General features: G+C 28.1%; 2 protein-coding genes across 5 annotated transcripts in view; one reads left to right on the top strand and one right to left on the bottom strand.

The window, feature by feature from the left end:
* Positions 1–25,629, top strand: part of LOC113383809 (RNA-binding protein fusilli-like) — a 150,044-nt gene that overhangs the window by 69,119 nt on the left and 55,296 nt on the right. The gene's annotated exons all lie outside the window — the stretch shown is intronic.
* Positions 2,448–25,434, bottom strand: LOC113383810 (RNA-binding protein fusilli-like). 3 transcript variants are annotated; one of them, XM_026622062.1, is made up of 9 exons: positions 25,385–25,434; positions 16,895–17,005; positions 14,203–14,335; positions 7,472–7,609; positions 5,662–5,877; positions 4,759–4,848; positions 3,892–4,038; positions 3,703–3,819; positions 2,448–3,635 (listed from the first exon to the last, which is right to left on the bottom strand). In XM_026622062.1, the coding sequence occupies exons 3-9, from the start codon at positions 14,248–14,250 to the stop codon at positions 2,712–2,714; spliced, it is 1,680 nt and encodes a 559-aa protein (XP_026477847.1). In that variant the 5' UTR covers positions 14,251–14,335; positions 16,895–17,005; positions 25,385–25,434; the 3' UTR covers positions 2,448–2,711. The 3 variants fall into 3 exon arrangements, with proteins under 3 accessions (XP_026477847.1, XP_026477845.1, XP_026477846.1); XM_026622060.1 differs by lacking the exon at positions 25,385–25,434 and adding an exon at positions 21,009–21,318; XM_026622061.1 differs by lacking the exons at positions 14,203–14,335; positions 16,895–17,005; positions 25,385–25,434 and adding an exon at positions 11,458–11,570.

The raw sequence follows: 25,629 nt of genomic DNA, 5'->3' as shown, positions 1-25,629 counted from the left end.
TAAATCTAGCAATAATCAGCATAAAGAAATTATTTTCATAAAATATATAATGTTCTTTTGTTAATAGGAATCACAATTTGGCAAAAATTGAAAATTTTGAACCAAATTTAAGAGATAAATGAAAAATGTTTGACGAAGTTTGACGAAAAATGTTTGTCATTCTATATACTATTTTCTATACCTAATTTAATTTCAAATTATTATTATTTACCAATATTTGCCCAAGAAAAATTACTAAAATTTGTAGCCACAATATATCATAATACAATTTGCATTAAATCTTCATATTTTTCAGTCGAAGCATGGTTACATATTACATAAATATATATTTATATATATATATATATCTCTATATATATATATATATTTGAATAGTCTTGAATTGATGTTGATATATATGTTTAATTTGAGTTTAATAATCGGGCGTAACATCAATAAAAATATTGATCAATATTTTTATTGATGTACGCCCGATATTTAACTCAAATTAACATATATATTTATATATATATATATATATATAATATATATTATATAATCGCGTGTGTTTGTATATTAAAATCATATCAAACTTTCTTCATTGCCGAAAATAATTTTATGACAAATGGAAAGTTAGAAAATGCAAATGTCCTCTCCAAAAACTTGTGTTGAAAATATTACATAGATAAAATCCCAGAAACCACCACATGTAACTATTGAAAAAAAATAATGTATTCATACTTACTACATTTCAATCAGTGTTATGTATTGATTGAGTGCTTTTTATAGTTTTAGTTAATTATATATAAAAGACCTTTACTAGTCTTTGAATATTAAAAAAAGCTTCACTAATAACACTGATCACGTGAACAAGGAAAGATTGCATTATAAAGAATTACTACAGGCACAACGTCAATCTGTGATGCGGTGCTGAATATTAAATGCAGGATTAGTGCACCAAAAATACAGCACATGAATTATGAAGATTAAAATTGAAAAAATCAAATTTTGAAACAATCACTAAACCTAGCGAAAGCTACAGACCAGTAGGAGCAATATATTCAAGGCTAACCTTCATACCAATATCAGGACTTCACATTGGAGAAAATGATGGCTTGTAAAATAAAAATGAATTTTCATTGCTTTCTAAATAATTTACCCCTAGTGCTACAAATATGATTTTGTGAGCTTTGTCATGCAAAGTTAATAGCAGGCAGGGTTTGAAAGCTGTAATAATTATACATGTATTAATATAATTTAACATCATTACAAGTTTCCAAAATATTTACGCCAAACCATCATTTTCAACCAGTATTATTTAAAGTATTATGAAAATAAGATGAACATAGATTATATTAAACAAAATTGATTATATATAAGTACTAATATATAACTATCAATAAATATGTCTTTATCTAAAGCTCTGTTCAAAACCAAAATCTAGATTAAATCTTAAATTTACAACCTTCACTTTAAGAAAAATGAACATCGATTATTCATCGTCTTGATAAAAAAGAATTCATAGTTTATCAAGCAAATCATATTATAAATGCGGCTGTTGGAAAACACATTTTTATAACAAAATGTTTTAGCTACCATTAAACATTATTAAAGATTATTAAATGTATATACACAACTTTAATAAGTAAGTAGTTATTAAATCATGATTATGTAAAGTAGGCAATTCATATTCATGAAACAAACATGGGCAAAAGCACAGACTTTAAGATCTGCATAATTAACATTGTTAAAAAGAAGAAACGTTAAATATAATATAAAGGATGTATTAAACTTCTATATCTAATTTGAACTTTTATAACTATTATATTTTACTAAAACAAGCACTAACCTCTTTATATAGTGATTTAAAAATAAAAATAAATCATTGTAGCTTAAATAATGGTTCAATAGTTATTCAAGCTCAACTAAATTATATTTGTAAGAATCCCTATAAACATTACGTTAATATCACGAATTGTGGATTATCCTAGAAAAGTCCCCAAATACCTCATAGTCACATGAACCAAGGAAAACTTTTCTAAGGCATGGAATGATTATATATTTTATGGAATGTTATATCCTCTCAGAAACTTCAGAAACGATAATGTTTGAAGATTAGCAATTCGTGTAAAAGATATCTAACAAAGTTATATTCTAATTAAATCTAATTCAATAGGTAACGAAGATTTAAAATAAACGAATTTTATATATAAGTACATTAATGTCACAACCGTAATGGAGTGTCTTAGTAAACAGAAATGATAATGCTTAAGAACATTAATCATATAAAAATAGTATTTTTATTAGAAATTTTCTTATCACATAGGTAAATTGCTAACGTCTTACATTAAAGCTGTGCTTATAAAATTCATAACTTGTAAAAAAACTTCTACAAGATACAGCAACAGCGCTATACTAAATTTAAAGAAAATCGTCGAAGGTAAATTTATAATTTGTGAACTGATGCTGTCATGTTTTATTTATATCAACTTGTCACACTTAAAAATCTAAGGAAAAATTTAATTCATAATAATTTTTAATTACGTCACAGTCCTAATTAGCAAATATATGGAAAACATTTCATATTTTCATCCCAATATATTGTAGTCGGGTAAAACTCGAATTAAATTCGCGTTCATGTCGCATAAGAATAATCAAATCTGGTAAATCATAATGGCTAAAGTAAATAATAAAATAAATTTTAAGTTTAAACGTCATAGTACCTAATTCACTTACATGTTAGGGTAAAACTGTGTATAGGCAAGTGAGGACGGAGCCTGAGGCAAAGCCGGGTAAGGGCGTTTATGTAAGCCATGGGTGGACAAATCCCCCGTGAAGGCTTGCTCATACGATCGCTTCAATGGGGCGACGGGCGTTTGAGAAGCCATCTGAGGAGCAACTTGTGGCAAACCGGGGTGCCTTATCAAAGGCAATCTTTGTGGCACCAATACGTAAGGATTCGCGTGAAAACCTGCTTGAGGTAACAAATGACCATAACCCGGCATTGCAGTTGGAAGCAAACCTAAATTAGCAGCGCTGGGTTGCAGCCCTAATAACCCCGCAGCCGAAGGTGAACCCGCTGCATTTTGTTGAGCCATCGCAGCTGCGACGTTCATATTATGAGCGATTTGAGCAAAGAATAGTTGCTCGTTCTGAGCATTCTGCCTAGCCAACAAGCTCTGCTGCGCTATCATCTGAGCTTGCTGCTGGGCGTATAACGCGGGATTTTCCCATGACAAATTTATAGCCGGCGGCGGTATCAGTTTCTGAGCGTTCTGAGTAGGCGGAGGAATGGAAGTCATAGTGGAGGTTGGAGGAGCAAATGACATTATCGGCGGTGCTACTGAAAATGTATGCGCTAGTGATGTCATTGTCGAAGGCATTGACGACTGTGGTGGAGCTGTCGCAACAGCAGCTGGGAGAGACAAGGAACCGGGTATCAAACCGGCTGTTAATGGAGTAGGCATTGGAGGAGGTATATTTGTGGGAGGCAATGTTGAAATGTTGACACCAGCGGATGTACTATTCAGGGTGTTAGAAGATGCAGATAATAACATACCGGGTGACAGCAGACCACCTGCCTTCACTGGACTCGTTGGAGCAGGAAGACCGCCTGTCAGTACAAGGTTCATGTCTTCCCCACTGCATTGGAATACCTGGCAAAGCAAATACGAACAATTAAGGCATGAAAACACTAAAATATTTGATCTTGTATTTAATTACCTCAATATAACGCTGCTTTTTCCCAAACACCATATTCCTATGATGTTTCTGCTGAGCGCACATGAATGCAGATTGCTCTGAATCCATCTGAATAAATGCTTCTCCGCTAGGTTGACCCTTAATTTAATTAAGCAACACATATTTATTAACACAATACAGGCAGAAGCAATCAAAATAAATTTTACATACCTGGGCATTGTAGACCATATGAACTCCTTGGAACACAATATTCTTAGCGAAATCTTCTAGAAAATGTAGAATGTGTTCCACTTGGGCTTCGTAAGGTAGCCCGCGCAGTCTGATGCAGTCTTTCAGTGTTCCACTCGTTATCACATGCTAAATTTTATTCACATTAAATATTTGCTATAACAATAGCCTTGTCTATAGAACAATGCACATTGTTGAATATTTTCAACCGCAATATGGTATGAATAAAATAAGCATTTAATTTATGCGTAAGTTCAAATATCTATCGCATTTCTTAGTAATAATATATAAACGCATTGATTAAATTCATTGAAGACTTGCTGAAAGTATGTGAAATATCAGAAGTATGTAGAAATGGAACATTTTTATTTTACATTTACACTTTCGTCGCTTCGAGTTGCTCGAGAGCAACTTAAAATATATAACTTTTATGTATTATAATACCAAATTTCAAGGCTACTTCAAGATCTCAAATAACTATTTCTTTTATGAGATCTTCAAGTATTATAGTTAAAACGCCGTTAAAGCATCTAATAATTTTAAGTTATATTGATCTAATTTATCACATAAGAAATTGGTATGTAAATATGGAAAATACTCTGTTAATAACTGTACTCATATACCTGCAGTAAAATATACTTTAACTTTTTATCAACAAGCAGCAAATTTACCACTATCCAAACAATATTACATATACAATATACAATGTATTGTAATTTATATTAATCTTGTAATGGATTGCTAATTAATTTATATGGTAAAATCGTATCAAATTGATCACGTGTTTGTACTGATAAATCCATTAGTACAAATTTATTGAGCCTAGATAATTGATAAAATTTAACTCACCTGTGGTAAAAGTGGCACTTGAGGTAGCTGCGCTATTAGAGGTGGCGCAGGTGTTTCATATGTCTTTGGATCCATAGACCGATTTAAAACCTAAGATAAATTTTATGTTTATTATATTTATCATAATTGATAAACAGGATTTAATAATATAAATGTCATAATGGTTGCAAAATTCTGTATAATCTTACCACTCCTTGTCCTTGTATGCGTCCTAATGAAGCATGACAGAAAAATCAAATTTAATAAAACTACTTAAAAAATTAAAATTCATATGTAAATATAAATATGATTGGAGATGATAACTATGTATTGTTATTTTATTGCAGCTATGTTGTTTATAAAATGTTATTTTTAACTGTAGCAGATGAACTAAAATGAACCGAAATATCAAATAGGAAAGAGAAGGAATAGGGCCCAGTTAAAAAATAAATGTCGCTAGAAGAAAAAATATTCTATGAAAGGAAACGGTTTGTTTATAAACTTAAAACAAAATGTTTATAAATTCAAAACAATTTTTATAAACAAACCGTTTCCCTTCATAGAATATTTTTTCTCCTAGCGGCATCTATTTTTCAACTGGGCCCTATTCCTTCTCTTTCCTATTTGATATTTCGTGACTCATCTACTTGACCTTGATTGAGAATTCAGACTCCGACGATCGTTGATGGGGCAGTATAGCGAACGACTTGTAACGGATAACACATAATGCTAATTTAGGTTTCCATATTTTAGATTTTAAATTGTAACACACTGATGATGAGACAAACCTAGTCTCAAAACGTTTGTAAAATTATTATTTAATAAATTAGTCGAAAAAGAGTTTTGTTTGTTCATATTTCTAGATTAATATATATATATATATATATATATATATATATATATTATTATTATTATTATTATTACCTGTTGCACTTCAGCAGTCGTCGATCTGAATAACTCGATGTATCGTGCTCCAATTAATTCGCGATGTTTGGAGAGAGCTTTTGGAGCGTCACTTTCGTCGGCGAACAAAACGAAGGCATCACCAGTAGCCCTGCCGTCTGGTTTCTTCACGAACAAAACGCCCTCTGCACCGTCCAGGACCGTGCAAGGCTGCTCGCCGGCGGAGAAGAAATCCAACTTGAAAGGAAGAATATTTTATATCAAACCCCGCAAAACTAATTGTTAACTGTTGTATTATTTTTCTTTTTCACATTTGTTTTTACATATCATTTTGCATGTTACTATTGATCAGGTGATTGTGATAGACAAGTATACTCTACTGTATACATATTTATTGTGGCAGAATTGTGTGTTGAAGAGACAATCGTATACAACAATTACTATGGCATGAAACAAAACATTTTATAAAATTATAATTTCTATATTATTATTATTTTGAGGGTTACTCCTTACTAATAGAATATACTAATTGATTTAAGTCATCAATTTTCCTGATGAAGATTGAAATAACTTAGTTATAATTTATAAAATAATATTTAAGTTCATATTATTATCATTAAAATATTGTTAAAATTATTTATAACGAATGAAAAAAACTACTATTGAATTACTTTTCTAACATGTCATTATGTTATACAATGTCCCTATTACAAATTTACTAAATGCCCTTAACTGGGCAGTCGTGTAGTATAGTGAATAAAAAAAAAAAATTGTTATATATTATAATCACAAGGATAATTTTTCAAAGTGAGAATAATTATGATATTCGAATTGTTATTTACCTATATATGTATCAGAACAACGAGTACTTGTTTGCAACTTTTATATTTATAACTTACTAATGCTTTTTTCAATTGCCAATATATTGACCTTTGTGTTGGAAAATTGAAATTGACTAATTTCAATTTAATGACAAAGCAGTTTGTCAATAAAACTCGTAATTATCAATATCTGGATGATATGTAATTGTTCATTGTAATATTCAATGCAAATCACTGTAATCAGATTTATTGAAACTTGCATATATCATGTTTTTAAATTATTATTAGCACAAAACTTCTCAAAATACACTCATTATGTAAATGGTTTGGGAAACTTCTACAAATAAGAGTTATACTTTTATTAACATTATTAACGTATCTGTACTGTATGGATGTTTTCATTCTTTTTTTTATATAGTCGAAGTTTTGATTGAATTAATTAAATTCATGGTTTGAAAATATTCTACAAATATTTGAATAGAATTTGATTAATGTACTTTGAAAATTTAGTGGCTTTATATGGTGTTTCCAACCTGTGGGGTATGCCCCCACAAAATTTTTTTAACTTATATAAAAAAATTAATGAAAAAATATTTATTTTTATGCATATTTTCACATAATATAGCATAATAATTTGTAGAAATTGTTGAAAAAACAAGGGGGGAGGGGAATGCAACAATATTTTTTACTAGATCACGGTGTCCAAAAGAGTGGAAACCACTGGCATATGCAGTTAGAGACCACAAATTGAGGTTGGTGCTTCTAAATGTCAGTAAGCACAAAAACTTCTCAAAAATGAAACTTGATCATTTATAAAAAATAATTATATAAAACAGCCATGAAATTCTAAACTAGTAAACATAACAAATATGCTTTAAAATTATACATATTTGTTACAATTTCTAGGTATGAATATGTTTTACAGAAATGAAAATGATGATTTTTACACCTATCAAAACTATCAAAATTTATTTGCATTTTTTAATATAATTAAATTTTATTAAACTTACCACTTGAGTTGCGGTGCAATCATAAGGCAACCCTCGCATCCGAACGATAACTTGCGCCCCGCGCGATAGAAAAGCTTGTGCTTCATTGCTCGCTCCTCCGGCAACAGCTAAGAAGTCTTCACCAGTCGCCCTGTATACCTGAAGAGTAATAAAACTTAAATTAATATTTGAAACAAATCTTTAGCATTGTAAAATATATTGCAAATCGATCCCATATTTATACTTGTTTAGAATTTTTCAACCGCAATTTCATAAGACAATTTTTTTTATCAAGCAAAGTACTCGTTGATTCAAAAATTTTCTCTTGTACATGAAGAAATAAGATAAACATTTCTCAAGTTGTATTTATTATAAAACGATATATTTATTTTTGATTTTAATCACAATATTAATTCGTTGCATTAATGCTCTGAAATGACATTTTTACTAATATTCAGCTTCAGATTTCACTACTACTCGATATCATAATGTTTGAGATGGGAATTGAATCAGGAATCTTTTGGTTGCAAGGCCAAAGCTCTTACACCAGAGTCACGGACAGTCTCAGAATTATTTTTAACGTAGTTTACAAAAATGATCACTTGCATAAGAATAACAACCATGTTAGATCACCATACATAAACCATAATATATGTAATAATAAAATAAATAACATAATAATTATGATCGTGTTTGTAAACATAGATTTGCTTATATATAGTATTTGCGTAATTATTAAATTAGCAATAATAAGTCGTAATATGATGAATACTTGATAAATTTGAAAATAGCTGTAGTTAATTAAATAAAAGTAAATATAATTAAAAACTAATTCGTAATCAAAAACAAAATTTATACTTGTGGCGAGCATAGCTCACTTGGTAGCATGTTCGATTCACACGACAGGGATCTTCGGATCAAATCCTGTCCTAAGTCAATTGACTTAGAATATAGGAAAAAAAATATGTATAGTTAATTTGAAATCAAATAAAAATTGTGAAAAATAGGAATAACAGAGTTCGAATTGTATTAGGAGTAAGAAGTGAAATATTGGAACTGAGCTGAAATTAAAAGAAGAATGAAGAAAAAAATAGAATGAAGCTAGAATATAGAATAGGATACATATATAGATTCAAAATTATATAAAAATTAGAATGTAAATAAATAAAATATGTTGTAGGTGGCTAAATGCTCAGAGTAAGCGAAGCCAAATAAAATTTAAAAAAAAAATTATACTTCAATCTTAAAGTACGTGATTGCATAAGAAAAATTATACAGAAAGAGTATATCACAAGCTTTATAAAATTTTGATTAATTACTTTGGTTGTAAATCAAATTAAAACCATTGAATAATTCAATAGATAAAAGTTTTGAAACCACTATAAAAAAAAATCATAATATATTTCATACATAAATTGTAAATTGAAAAACAAACTGTTTTGTAACTAGTTCTTCTGAACCATTAATTAAAATAAATTTAAGATCCTGAAGTGATTCAAATCAACAATAATCAATCAATTTAGGATTAAAGATTATTAACTCAAATAGCTTTACTCAAAAAAAAAATAATTAAAATAATTGTAAAAATAAAATTATCTGAATATTTTCCTGAAGTAATCCGAAGAAACAGAATTTATCCATTATTATTGTCAATTACTATTATTAATATTAATTTAGGATACTCTGCATGATAGATTAATAGTTATATTATTAAATTGAAAGCATTCACTTGTATATAAAAAAGCATGTATATAAAGTAAAATTTCAACAATACATATTTAAAAAAGTATATAACTAAACTCTCGAAGTAAATCTTACGAGGTAAATATTTCTTTTGAATCAGTCTTACAGTTCTAATGTTGAAACATTTAAACAAATATTAGTCTCGTGGAAAATACACTTATCAAAAAATAAATATTTAATAAAAATTTACCGAATCTAAATCAAAACAACTCAGATCGACCGAAAAATAAAATATGATAACGTTATTTTTCAATGTTGAAATCATATTTATATAAATTATGTTTTAACTTTTAGTTTGTAATAGAAACAAAAGTATAATTATCAACAATAAAAATATTTTATATTTGAATAAACATTTAACGACATCAATAAATATTGAAATTTTTACTTCAAGTAAAATATTATACAATAAAAATTTAATTACCATTACATAATGTTGTATAAACTTATCTCAAGTGCGTGCAAAATATTGAATTTCTTCTAAGCATGTCATAAACATAAATGGCACTTAACTAGAAAGAATCTTACATAAGAAAATTTTGCAAAAATTTAAATAATAATTTGCAAAAATATTCACTTGTGAGAGAATGCATAAATATTGTTGCAAGAAATGTAAGTGCGCAAAATTGTAATTGAATTTATTTGTAAGTTATAATAATTTTAGGATTTTAAGATTTAAATCAGGAAGGTAAATCATCATTTTTACAAAAATGTGAATGAAAGGTTGAGTCCACATGTTTGTAGAAATACTCTGCAGATATAGGAAAGCAATTCCATAAATAAATAGATGTAAATTTTGATAATTTATAAATAAAAATTGATGTATTTACTATTATTTTATAAGTACTCTTATAGCAACTCTTAAAAATGCATGATAAAATTATCAATTTCTCAAGAAAACAGTTTTATTATCGATATCAAAGAATGCTATCACGATAATACGAATTTGTTTTTTTTATTTATTTATTTATGACAATCAGAAAAATACAACAGTTTTCTATAAGTCATTGTGATGAATTATAATGTCAAGTAAGAATCTTCTCCATTGAGAAGATCCCCTAGTAGATAATTAACTAAAGCTATAATTTATTTTAAGTGATTAGGTCTTCGGGATAATACGAATTTGTATGTTGAAATTCGTTATATTTCCATGTTGGAAAAATATTAATAAAAATATGATTTTTGTTATTGTTTAGTTTAAATCTTCTCATTTAGTTTATTATTTATATATTAGCTCATCCGTAATTATTTATATTTCATAAAGCATTTATAAATGTTTCTCAATGATTATAAACAAATGCCAAGAAATAAATTAATTTATGATATTAGGGTTAGAGCAGCATATAGTGAAATATTAATTATATTTAATATTTTTACAAAACTTTTATTATATATTATTTTATTTAATATTGTTTCATTTATTAGTTTTATACTTTTCTTTTATCAGTTTATACAACTGATAAAAATAATTAAATGATTGAAAAAAAAATATTTATAGTAACCAAAGTACTTTGCATTAATAATATATTTTAAATCAGAGGCAAAATGTAAATGAATATTTCTTTTATAAGTGTGTCCAAGAAGATTATCAGAGAAACAAATTTTGGTCAATAATATGTGTTTTTTTTTTTAAATAGAGGATACGTATTTTAAAACTATCAATTTCAATGACGTTAGAGGTGGATAAATTATCTCAACAAATTGTAACACTCAAGCCCTGTTCGAAAAATCTAAAATCTTGACTACTAATGCTACCCTGAAAAATGCTTGCCTAATAAAAGTTATATAATCATTAGTTCATGGTGGTATTTGCTTAATAAAGCAAAATCTTTCAGACTACTTTATTCCTTAAAAATAATCTCAATTTGCTTGATTATTTGCAAAACCTTAGGAGTGAATTTTATAATAAAAATCATTTTTAAAAACAATTTTTATCTAGTTAATTATAAATTTTCACAATTAATAAAAGTAAAATTAATAAAATATATCAATCCCTTATTAATTACCTATACATTTTCTAGTTAATTAGTTAGAATCCGGTACCCTAAAAAATCTTACCTAATAAAAGTTAGATAACCATTCATTCATGGCAGTATTTGCTTTATACAACGCACATGTTACTTTATTTCTTAAAAATAACATATTTCTTGACAAATTGCAGGACCATAAATGTGATTCATCCAACCATGTATAGTGTAATAAGTTTTCAAAAACAATCAATTCCTAATTACATAAGTTTTTATTACCAACCAACTAAAACTCACCCTTTGTTTCAATTTAAAAACCATTTTATACACTCACTAACAATAAGTCATTTTATCAAAACAACACAGACCAAATACAACAAAATTATCAAATTATTATCCTTTACAAAAATGTGCAAAATATAATAATCCAACCACTTGATTTCACTGTATCATTTTTACGACTGATTTTTCCAAGAAATATTATTCGTTCGAACAAAAAGTGCCCGAGAATCCGACTGAGAGTCGAAGAGAATCGTTCGGAATATATGCGTAATCAGCTGAGCACATATTTCATAGTTCACAGGTCAAATGTGGAGCCCGTCGGACGCTCCTTTATCTTTTATACAAATTTCGTAAACCTTCCGTTTCGAATCGAATCAAAATAATCGAAAATTATCGAAGATAACAAAGGGTAAACAATAGAGGGCACCCGAATTTTGAGGATTCGTCATTTGTGTGACGTAATTAAAAACAAATATTTTGGATATCCTGGAAATTGGTCAATAATCGCATTTGAAGTTGTTACCACAAGATAGGGCAAAGATGGTACTAGATTCATAGACAATGACATCGCTTTTTAATAAAATTAATGAGTAAAATAATTGTTGAAAATGAAAATGCAATTTTTCAAACACTATGAGAGTGAGCCTATATAAATCCGTAAAGATAAAAAACATCGGTTGATCCAAACCACTGGCTATTATTAAAAATGTACATGATCACTAAAGATGTTTGGCTGATAGGATAAAGATCCTACAAGGTGCAGCTGGATAAAAAGGGTTTTTTATAACTAATACTTACTATGACTTAATCCATAGCCAATGATACCATTTTTACTGGAATTAATTGAGTTAAATCATTGTTAAAAATATCAATGCAATTTTAAAAACGCTTAGACTGCTAGTTTGAATCGTTTAAAAATGAAATATCTATTAATAATATAATCGAAAGCTATGGTAGCATTAAAAGAGTTCATAATCACTAAACTAATTTGGTGCAAGTGTTCCGCAAAAATAAAATATCGAACTGAACTTCTGATTTTATAATGTAAGACTAAAAATGTCAGCAAATACTTTGAGTATAGTTAATTAGCCATAATTGGATTGGACAACTGAATGGGTTGCCATCCATTCAAAAATCCATAAAGTCAAAACAATTACTGAATGTCCTAAGTGTGACCGATTGTAATTGAAAATGTTAAAAAAAAATAATAATAATGTAAGATATTCAAAATGCATTTTTACCATAAACAGAATAATAGTTCTGGTACTAGTTTGATAATATATTTCTGGTACTAGTTTGATGAACTATTATGCAACATCGTAAACTGGGTAAAATGTAATAACATCATTAAGGGACCGATTCTGCAGCATAACAGAAAAATGTTATGGCAAGGCCATATTACGTTCCAATACACTTCCATACATTATGCACTGAACCATACTGAATACTGTCAAAATGTCATGTATTTCCTGTTCATTCACACGTTTTACACATAAACTGCAACGGTACTCGTATGTTATGAACCTGAGTCAGAAACATACTGTCATCGACGATCGTTTTCTTTTTAGATTATGTTTACTATATGATAACCTGAGAAATATGCCTGACTGCACACCAACCACATGGCTTTATCAATATTTAGTATGGAAAGTTCTTCATAACATGGTCTTGCCATAACATTTTTCTGTTATGCGGCAGAATCGGTCCCTAAATCTAATATACGTATGGGAATAGTCGAAAGAATTTGTATTTGTAGTCATTTCTCTTCCTACAGTTTTACTTGCTGTCCATTTCAGGACAAGTGTAAAAATTACTATATATTAAAAAATTAAATTTAATATAATATAAATGAGATTTTAATTGTTAAATCATAAAATCTTCAACGAGATATCAGTTTTGAATAAATTAAGTATAAAAATTATAGTTTAGTTATAAAATGAATTAAATTACTTGTTTCGAATTAAATTTAGGAAATAATTATAATTTGTATATCTCTCCAAAACCATTACTACTGAAGTTTTATTGTAAAATTTCAAGTAATCAAATATGTTTGACGTAATTTTTTTTACTATACTATTTTACATCGAGTTTTGCTCGAGTATATAGTAGCCAACTACTTTATTTTTAATTTAATATTGATAAAAATAGATTGAAATATCAAGATTTCAATTAAAAAATTTTATATCACTACTGCATGACAGAAATTTCACAACATAATTCGAATCAATAATCCTAATAATGAAATAATCAAATATGGATGGATCAACCGTTGGTATTAAAAAAAATCATGTAAGGAGAAGTTTCAGCCCAACATATCGTTGTTAAATGTGTAATAAAAAAAATTGAACCATTTACCTTGGGGATGCTCAAATTCATACATTCTTATAGCTATTTATTTCAAAACCAGAAAATTCAACAAACAAACTTTTGTTCAGTGTGATAATATTTGAAATTGGGATGATGACGACATTTGTCTAATTCGTGTACTTTGTGTGCAAGTACAGGATCAATAAAATTCACCTTATATTTGTACGCCAATATAGGAATAATCACAAAATATTCTAGTAATATTAATATCTCAAAAATTTCCCTCCCAACTAATTTTATAACATCGTTGACAAAAAAAATATGGCGCGATATATGTATATGAAATCTAATAAAATAAAATTGTAAAGTTAACTTATAAAGGTATATGACTAATGTACGTGTATACAAAGTCAAAAAATAAACATTAAAAAAAATTAAATCTCAAAATCTTACCTCAATATATCTGGAGCCGATGTGATGCTTATGCCTTTTGAGTGCCATGTCTCTGTGTTCCTGCGACTCGAATCGCACCAGGGCCTCGCCGTTCCGTCTTCCTTGAGCCGACAAACACAAGGCCACGCCGCCTCTGAAAGAACCATACAAAAACATTATACATTTGCTGTTTAGACATGTATATATTTTTAACTTTTCTTTAATCGAATTAATTTATTATTTTAATGTAATTTATCATATGCCATTTGTAATTTTAACATATGTATATGAATTTGATCAACTTAAGGGTTCTATAAGCTTGTGATGTTAAGCAGTAAGACTATTGAAATAATGAAATGTAATTTTTTTATAATAGTTACCCTTTAAATCTTATTTAAAAGAAAAATAAAGAAATATTATAAGGAAATTGAAGATTGAATAGATATTTTAATTATAATAAATATTTTCTTGTAGTATAATGAAATAGACAAATGATATGCATATATAAAATAAGAAAATTGTTTCATAATCTTTCATACCAGATACCCCTGTCTGACTAAAATATGAAAATAATATATAAATAAATAAATAAAGAAAAAAAACTATTTAAAAATAATAATAATAATCAGATAAATTAATCAAATGAAGATTAATGTTATCATTATAATCACATGTAATTATTAATAGATTCAAATAAATATTATTTTATTATTGTAAGGCAAATAAATTGTAGTGATAAGAAAATTATTCAAGTGCATTCGAATTGCACACATATTGTTATCTTAAAAAACATTTTACTGATTGCAAGTGCAGTAGAAAATTATTGTAAAAAAAATATTTATCACTAAACTCAAGTTTTTTGTCTCAAGTGATATAGAAATCAGTGAATTATATATAAGGATATCGATTGTTTGATTAAAATGTTTACAATATATGATTATAAAAGGACAATCATTAATCGTAGTTGTAGTTCTATATGTTAATGTGATCTGCCCACATGGTTTTAAATTGTTTTGGATTTTTGGAATTGTTTTTTGTTGCTGGAAGTGTTTTATTAAATTTTGGCTAGTTTAACTTGAAATGGAGCATCCGATTTAAATGATTCAAAAAATATTTGACGGATTAAGTTGGCATCCAATAAAAAATATTAATTATCAAAACTATAATATTTGGGTAAACCTTCTAATAAAAAATTGTATCCAAACAATTATAGTTAAACCAGCTACTCGACTTTTAGTAAAAAATATATCAAAGCTAGAATAAGACTACCATTATGTTGCCATCAAATAAAAAAAGTATATAGAAATTAGGGTAGGACATTTACCTTTCAATAAAAAAGGAACCAAAACACTTTGATATCATAACTATTTGCCTGCTTTGTAATAACAAAATATATCAGAACTGGAATAGCACAATCATTATTATATTGTCTTAAATACAAAAATTTAAGCTTTATCAAAGAATAATTGTAACAAATTAAATAATGCCAAATTTCTAATAAACTTTACATATTTTCTGTATTTGTTTCTGAATAAAGTGTCTTGTTAATAGTCCAAAGGTTTAATCATAAAATAAAAGTTGGCTTTTCAAAAGTCCAATGATTTTAACTAAAATTAAATTTGTTAAATCTAAATAAATATGTAGAAATTTTGATTTAAAAAGACATACTGTTGAGCTATACAATAAATAACTGATTTTTCTACGACGTTAAAACATATTGCAAACACATGGTCAAAGTTTTTCTATTATTTCTTTCTACATAATGCCATAAAAATATCGAATGTTTTTTTATAGCAGTAACAGAATGGAATGGTTTCTACGTAAAAAAGGTTTACATGTGACGATAATAAATTTATTTTTACTCAATTATTTTCTAATTTCTGACAAGGAATTATTTTCACCAAAGAGGACATCTAAAAAAAATTCAATATAAAATATTATTTTATTTTTAATAGTTTATTTAAAAATGAAAATATTCAAAATGGCTTAACCTTTCATTTCATAAAAATCTATGTTTATTGATAACCGATCAGAGATAATAATTTAAAAAAATAAAGCTTCATAATTCTGATTTTCATTTCCTTACAATTTATTCTATTCTGGTGAAATGTGGCCCATAAGCTAAAATCTTTGATACCATTGCTAAAGTGCATTATGTATGTCTCCATGCATAAATTTTTATGAACATGTATAATGATTATTGTAAATAATTAGTGCTATTGTTTCGCATTATTAATTCGGACAAATACAGATGTTTTTGCGACACATTTTGCAATTAAATAAATAGTCTAAGAACGATAACAGATGTACATAAACAAACATACAAAATCAAATAAAAAGATACTTATAAAAAAAATTAGTGAATACTTTTTCCATAAAAAATAAGGTATACAGGAATAATCAGAAGTTAAAAGAACAGGCTTCCTGGACATCCTACAAACTTAAATAAAAGTAAAATGTTGAACCGAATTCTTAACAAAGGAATTTAACAGAAAGACCTACATTATATCAACTAATAAATGAAAATCCATTTCATCTATTTTATATTTCAACTGCATTTTTTAGACGAATTTACTTTGAGATTTACTTTGTTGTACTTTATGGACAATTGGTTTAATGTCTCATGTAGGTAGATAATCAATTATAATAAGTTAGAAAAATTATTAATTAATTAACTTATATTATTTATGAACTTATGAATTAATTAACTTACTTGATAATATTTAAACCAATGAAAAATTTTGCAATATCTCTATCAGAACTTTGCCATGGAAGTCCTCTAGCACGAACTATACAGCAACCATCAATTTCATCGTCTTTTGAACTGTAACAAAAAAAAATAGAATAAATATGAGTAATATAATAAATAAATAAATAAATAAATAAATAAGTACCACTGCTAAATTATCAATCTCAATTTTACACATTTCAGTTTTATTTAATACATTTCATACAATACGTTAGATATCAGTAGATGTTGAATAAGAAATAAAAATTCAATGCATTATTGAACATGATTTTTACCAGCATCCATGTTACCGATTAGAAGACAAATGTTTTATTCCACAAACAATGCCCATTCAAAAAGATGTTTCATTGATATCATTGATATCATTGTGATCAATAATTTGCTTTCACACATCACACAATCTGTTTACATCTTTTCAAATCAAATTTTCAAACAAAATCCGATACAAATGTAGTACTATATGACTCACAAATACAATACAATAGTAATAGCTTAGTAAGAAAGTTATTAGAACAGATTTATAGAAAAAAAATTATAAAAATTTTAGAAACCGATTATAAGTCTACTGTAAGTAAAAATCTATTATTCCACTTTATAAGTATATATTTTACATTTGTTTCCTTTTTTGAACTATCGCTGTAAAAAACAGCATTTGGACTTAATGAGTCCAATAATTCATTTGTCGTGTCCTTTAGGTGGATGATGAAACAAAATAACTAGGTCTAAGTGGTATTTTGCAATAAGACAAGTCCAATGTGTGAATAATCCACTCAAAATTCAATATATTAATTTGAGTGATTTACAAGTTCATCGAGCTGGTGCAATCATTGCAATTATGTATAAATTTGCTAAGTATGCTGTAATATTTCAAATATTATAAATTATTGAAGAAAAACAAACACTTGGTTAATACATACTCGGTGTATGTCCCAAAAGCGTGGTTCAAATTTCCAACCTTTAATATAGAAGTATTTTTTATGATTAACCTGCTTTTTGTCTATAATACTTTAAGATATTAGTTTAGTAGACCATGAACTATCGTCATGTAAAGTCAATAATAAATTGTTTTTTTTGTTTAATTAAAATTAAATTAGCGCAGTTTTCCTATCTGATACCTCTCGGATCATCTCAGATAGTTCTTGAATTTTCCAAATCCGTTCAGGATTTTTACTCATGAAAAATCTTGAAAAAGCGGTCAAAAGCAAATCCTTATTGAGAAAAATTGCGACTCAGTTCGTTATTGATGAATTCCAATATATATTCAATGGAAATATTCTTTGTAAATGCCGTCATTTACATGAAAAATCTTAGAAAAGTGGTCAAAAGCAAATCCTTATTGAGAAAAATTGCGACTCATTTCGTTATTGACGAATTCCTATATATATTCAATGGAAATACTCTTTGTAAATGGCGTCATTTTAAACCATTTTGAGGGATAGTATAATGTTATTCCTAGAATAAATGTATACAATTTAAATCAATGTATCAATGTATGTATTTAATTTAATTAAAAAATTAATTTCAACGAGTAAAGAAAACCTACATAGGCCGCCTGCGTCGCTATCATTTTTTTTAATTACTATATTTGTTACAACTGCTAAATAATTAACATCTAGTAACAGTAATGAATAATTATATAAATTTAATAAAAAGAGCACAAAATAAAGGATAGAATGAGAGTGTAAATGAAAATATATTTTTATACAAAATTACATAATTTACATAACATTATATTATTATAAGTTTTCTCGACGCTTCAAGTCATTCTGAATCGAATGAGACCAAATTTGGAAAAACTGTAATACATGTATGTGTATGTAGATGACCTTTCGCCGACGTTTTCTCAAAAACAGATTTAAAATATTTAAAGCCACTCGATGAAATTTAATAAGCACTCGCAACGGTTAGTTTTTTGAGCCGTTTCTTTAGAATTAGCAGAAAACTGCAAAATTACCGTCCACGTTTTAACAAAAAAAAATCTGAACCGATTTTGGAAATTCAAAAACTATTCTAAATGTATCTTTTGGGAATCGTGCTGATAAGTTTTTGACAAAGATTCGGCCAAAATAAAAACTAGTGGTAAATGGCATCGTGCTTTAAGGTACGTTGCTGGAACTTACTAGACCAAAAATTGTAATTTTAAAAAACTCGATTGATTTTAACTCTTTTTCAAAGCAATCGCGTTGCGTAGCTGTTTTAGAGGCAAAATTGCGAAGCGTGTAGCAGCGCATCGTATAAATATAAATATGAACAAAATTTGTACATTATAATCTCTATGAAATATCTAATAATTTGATGTGCACGTGTCTAATGACCATATTTGACCACCAAATGGCTTTTTTTTACTTTTTTCGTTGGATCTCCGAAACAGTTCTTCATTTCGTTAATAGAAATAAAATGTTTATTGAATCATTCAAATCGGACACTCCGTTATCTCAACAACTGAATTAACATTTTTGGCACTTTTTGTCCCGTATCTTCGAAACGGCTGGACCTGCCTTTGCCAACAACTAATCACTAAGTCTGTCCATCAATACAAATCAAATGTTTTTTGGATTATTCAAATCCGTTGATCCGTGTACACAAAATTATCGAGAAAAAATTGTATCCGCACATACACAAACAGGCATACACACATGCACATGCATAGACTTTTTCGAAGGTGTGCCAAAATGTTCAGAAACCTTTAAAACGTAAAGATATATAAGAATCTTCATTTTAGATTTTTTTGCGATTAATCTAACTTACCCTACGGAAAGTTAGAAAAATGTTTTCACGATTTTAATGAAACTTGGTATGGCGATAGAGTACCTGGCCTTGATGAACATACTAAAATATTATAGTCCTACGAAAAGTAGTTTAATTATAAAAATTGATGAAAATTTGAAATGTTCGGCGGCGCTTTTTGAAAGGTTGTTTATGTATGTATTAGAGACACGTGTTCGTTTTTTCAGAAAGAAACATTTGTAAGAAACAAAATTGTACAAAATGTACAAAACTGAATAACCTGCATTGGTTTCTCACAAAATAATGCTTTACACCAACTTTGTGTACTTAAAAATCGCTCATAAATTGATAAATTCTTTACGTTTCAGAGGTTTCTGAACATTTTGGCATACCTTAGAAAAAATGGTTGTATGTATGTGTGTGTGTGCGGATACAAATTTTCCTCGACGATTTCGGAAACATCGATCAACCGATGTGAATAATTAAAAAAACATTCGATTCGTATTGATAAGGAGACGTGCTGATTAGTTTTTGGCGAAGGCAGGTCTAGCCGTTCCGAAGATACGAGGCAAAAAGTGCCAAAAACGGTAACTCAGTTTTTAAGAGAACGGAGCTTCCGACTTTAATAATTCAGAAAACAATTAACTTGTATTGACAAGATGAAAAACTAATCAAATTTTCATAAAGGCAGGTCTAGCAGTTTCGGAGATCTAGAAAAAAATGTAAACAAAAATGCCATCTGGCGGTCAAAAATGAACATTAGACATAAGCACATCAAATTATCAGATATTTTTTAGAGATTTTAACAATAAGTATAAATTTTGTTCACATACCTATGGGTTCCGTTCCGAAAGTACGGGGAAAAAAGTGCCAAAAACAATAACTCAGTTTTTAAGAGAACGGAGCGTCCGATTTTAATAATTCAAACAAAACACATTTTAATTGTATTGACAAGATAAAGAGCTGATTAAATTTTTGGGAAGGCAGGTCTAGCGGTTATGGACTCTCAATAAAAATAAGTTTAAAAAATGTCATTAAGGTCAAAAATGTTTATAGGACATATGTACATCAAATTATCAGATATTTTTTAGAGATTTTAATAATGTGTACACATTTTGTGTAGATTTTTTTGGGTTTCGTACCAAGATTTTCAATAACGTGAAGTTGCAGCAATTTGCCTTAAGGCACGATGCCATGCTTGCCACTAGTTATTTCATAGAACAAAGGTAAAAACATGTCTACAGTACAAATACACTCTGACGTATCTAATTACTATAAACACATGGTCTACACACTACTTTCATCTTACGATTAATAAATATTTAAAATTCGTGCAAAATTATAAACATACCGTTGCGTTATCAACTTCAATAAGTCACTGAATCGATCTCCATAGAATACTTCCTAACACAAAACACTATTGATACTGAAACATTCCAACACTTCGTATTTCATAGATGCCGCAAACACAATTGCATGTATTATCGCAAAAATACGACACTAGAAAATTATCCTATTCGGAATTTTCAGTCATTTACTAACTAATAATTTAACACGTTCTCTGCACAAGTAGAGATGGGAATTTATAAACATAAATGTCAAACGACACCTTTGTGAGAATAATATACTGGACTGAAGTACGAGCCGAACTCTAAACAAGCTGACGCTGGACTGAACACTGAACTGAAATCGAGGAGCCGAATGCGACGTCACGAGAGCGCCTGTTGCTTCGGAGCAGCGGCGATTGAAGGCGACAACCGCCGACAGGGGCGGTACGGGATAATAATGATACATATAAATCTATACTATACTATTTATATATATTATTATATAATATATATATATATATATATATATATATATATATATTATATCGCAAACTAAGGCAAATTGCTGGAACTTCCCATGCCGTTAGGGGCCGTTCAAGTGTTACGTAAGCACTATAGGGGGGCAGGGGGGTTGTTGATTTGCTTATTTTGGGTTGACATGGGTGGCAGGGGAGTCTGGATGATGATTACGACATATATAGTATTTTTATTTTTTTATATTAATTGCAAAATGTTTACGTAAGCATGGGGGTAGGCGGTAAAAGCTTTGCTTACTTTTGCTGACAAGGGAGATGGGGGGTAAATAATTGTAATAAATCTGCTTACGTAATACTTGAACGATCCTTTATTAAAAATCTTGGTACGGAACCCAAACAAAAACTACACAAAATGTGTACACATTATTAAAATCTCTACAAAATATCTAATTATTTGAGTACATATGTCCAATAAACATTTTTGACCGCCAAATAACATGCTTTTAACTTATTTTTATTAAGAGTCCATAACCGCTGGACCAGTCTACCCAAAAATTGAATCAGTTCTTCATCTTGTCAATACAAGTAAAATGTTGTTTGAATTATTGAAATCAAACGCTCCGTTCTCTTAAAAACTGAGTTACCGCTTTTGGCACTTTTTGCTTCGTATCTTCGGAACGGCTAGACCTGCCTTCGCCAAAAACTAATCAGCACGTCTCCTTATCAATATGAATTGAATGTTCTTTTAATTATTCAAATCGGTTGATCGGTGTTCCCGAAATCGTCGACAAAAATTTGTATCCGCACACACACGCACAAACATACACACGCACACACACATACATCCATTTTTTCCAAGGTAAGCCAAATGTTTAAAATCCTTTGAAACGTAAAGAATATAAAAATCTTCATTTTCGGTTTTTTTGCGATTACTATAAAGATTCAGAAATTTTAAATTGATAACTAGTTGTGCATGGCATCGTGTCTTAAGGCAATTGCAGGAACTTCCCGTACTGTAATGTAGCATTTTAAGTATTTTATTTAAATTTTGAAATAAATCTTTTTTTTTCTCCAAGATTTGATATTATGTGATGTGATATTATATATGTGATATTTTATATGTCTAATGATCACTTTTAACGCCAAATGGCATGTTTTCAAACTTTTTCTATGTGATCTCCAAAACCCAGGACCTGCCTCCTCAAAAAATTTAATATATTCTTGTTGCTTCAATACAACTGAAATGCTTTTTGAATAATTTAAATCGGACGCACATTCTCTCAAAAACAGAATTGCCATTAAAGCAAATTGCACTTTTTGCCCAAAATCTTTAAAATGGCTGGACTTGCGTTATAAGTAGCAATATCATATCACTTTCATACAACTTCTGGTTTTTATTATTATTATTTTTTTTTTTAATTCAATCAATCTGACATATGATGGTATCATTGTATTGTTTACCATTCAAGGAGTTTTGTAAAGATCGAAACAAATAGCAATCAGAAGATCAAGAATGTATGGTGGTAAAATATTTCCACCAAGTTCCAATAATTTTTGTCAAGTGGTCAAGGATATGTGATGTCAATATTGGAATAAAATGTTGTCTAAATTCGTTAGTTATTCAATTTAGACCTCAAAATTGGTTCTTCGGTTGGATGGTAAAAGTAAAAGTAGACAATTCTTCAATTGGACGATCACAGCCTTTTGCATCTTTGAGAAAAAAATCACCAGAATGAAATTGGGGAAACAAATCTTGACACCTCCGTTTTTAAGGCTTCGTTACCAAGAACAGTTCATAACTTTTTGTGTGCTTAAGATGCCTTTTTACCTCAGCATAAATAAAAAAAGCAAAATGATAAAAATTTGATTTTCGAATCAAAATCGATCAAAAAACTTGTTTTTACTGATGGATACCTAAATTGCGTTCCACTTCCACTTACAAAAAGTATGTACTTTTGGAATACATCAGTAAACCTAAAAACTCAATTAAGACCATCGCACTGAGTTAGTTGCCAATCTAATATATTAACAGCGTCTAATAATTATAACAGACCCTTAGTATAAAAGCTGGTGTTATTTTATAATTTATTCATATATGCTTTAAAAAATAATTTCCTTATATAAGTAAATAACATAAAAATCAGCACCCGCCACTGAACTTAAGATAAGGAGAAACCTTATGTGCTACAGTAAATATTACACTATGAAACATGCTTTCAAGTTAGCAATTTATTTGCAAAAATTACCTTAAAATATATAAAAAATTTAATCATGAATCAATTTATTAATATGTATCTATTAATTTATTATTTTTATAAAATATAATATTGAATAGATGGATTTGATTGACTGTAAAGTACCATCCTTCTCCGAGCCTACTCGCGACTTTTATCGTTTGCAGATAAGAGTACGTATTTAAATTCACAATCGTAGTGATTTATATATATATATATATATATATATATATATATATATATATATATTCATATATTGAGAAAAACAGTATGAATTTTATTTTTATCAATTTATTTCCTATTTGTTGCAGCAATTGCTTACGTTGTCCAATGCTAATAATAGCATATAAAGTTTATAATTAAAAACGACCATTACGTTAAATTGTAGCATTGTTTATGTAGTAATACTTAAACTTGTAGTAACTTAAATTTATAAATAAATATATAAAAATAATTTATTCCTCATAAAAACGCATTTTTCATATGTATGTGCAAACATTTATTAATCTTTCACATATTTTAAATGTTTAATATTGTTAGAACAAATGCTGCATAAAATTGAGATTATTTTTAGAATCCAATAATACTTTATTTAGATATTATATTAAATTAACACTATGCAATCAACCGAATGCAATCGTCAGAAATAAAAATATTTTTTTATTTTTGTTTATTTGCGAAAAGTCCCGTAGTCACTAATTAGCTTAGGCAAGCTTCATACTTGATGTGGATGCTAAAGCATTTATTGTATATAACTATTACAATATGATAATCTGAGTATATAAACGGTGTTTAATCAAATTTCATTAATTAATTAACTGTCAATTTTTGTACCTTGCTGAAACTTCTACAGTCTAAGTAATCTCGTTACTAAAAAAAATTTTAATATGCTTATTTAATGAATATTTCGCTGTGTGAATAAGTTAAAAATATTGAGCTAAATTATCGTAATTTCGAAGTATAATTACAAATTGAATTTTATTTAATTGCTCTAATAATTAAAATCATATAAGACAAGTAATAAAATCTCACTCCCATCGTTTCGTGTTAACAAACTCTTGAAGATTTTTAAGAGTAAGCACTTGAAATGTGATACGGTATTAATTTAATGATATTGATTAATTAATGATATTTTATGATATATATATATATTATAGATAGATATATATATATATATATATATATATATATATGTGCACTGTATAGAATCTATTCAATTCACCCGTTAAGTTAATAAGTAATTAATATATAGAATAAGCATTCATTGTATTCCTTTCACCTTTTGAACTTTTATTAAGTAATGTAAATCAAGAGCAATCATTCAAATCAATAATCAATTGATGATTCAATAAATTAATATTAATCAAATCAATCGATAATACCAATTACCATATTATAACTCGATAGAAAGAATCATGTTTACTATACAGGGGAAAGTCCCGTAACGCGGACGGCACCAAGCACCGGACACTATTTAACACGCATTATTTAGCGAGTATATAAATCTTTTCATTTCAAAATACAAGTGAAAGGGGGGGATATAGTTACAAATACTAAATATATAATTACTAAATAATATTTTTTTCTAGTAATTTATTAAATTACCTTAAAGGTAATTGAATTACCTTAAAAGGTATTTAAATTTTTAAATTACCTTAAAGGTGATTATATAAAAAAGTGAATACATACCAAATTCCGGGTTCTAACACCAAATTGACTATTTCAGGTACATCGAATCTGTGACCTAAAGATAATAAAAATATATTACTACAACATAATTGATAATATATATAATTTCATAAAAATAAAATATAAAAGTCGGTATATGTTTAACATATGATTTTCTTAAAATTAGTTATTTGTTCTGAGATCTGATAGTTGTTCCGATTCTGATAAATCACTTATTTTAATAAGAAAAGGAAAAACGATTAGAT

The sequence above is a fragment of the Ctenocephalides felis genome, unplaced genomic scaffold, assembly GCF_003426905.1.
Source record: "Ctenocephalides felis isolate EL2017-DRISC unplaced genomic scaffold, ASM342690v1 CF-g0.4_SCAFFOLD_03570, whole genome shotgun sequence".
Classification (NCBI taxonomy): Eukaryota; Metazoa; Arthropoda; class Insecta; order Siphonaptera; family Pulicidae; genus Ctenocephalides; species Ctenocephalides felis.
The sequence above is the reverse complement of the archived record's forward strand: the minus strand, read 5'-3'. Positions and strand labels throughout refer to the sequence as shown.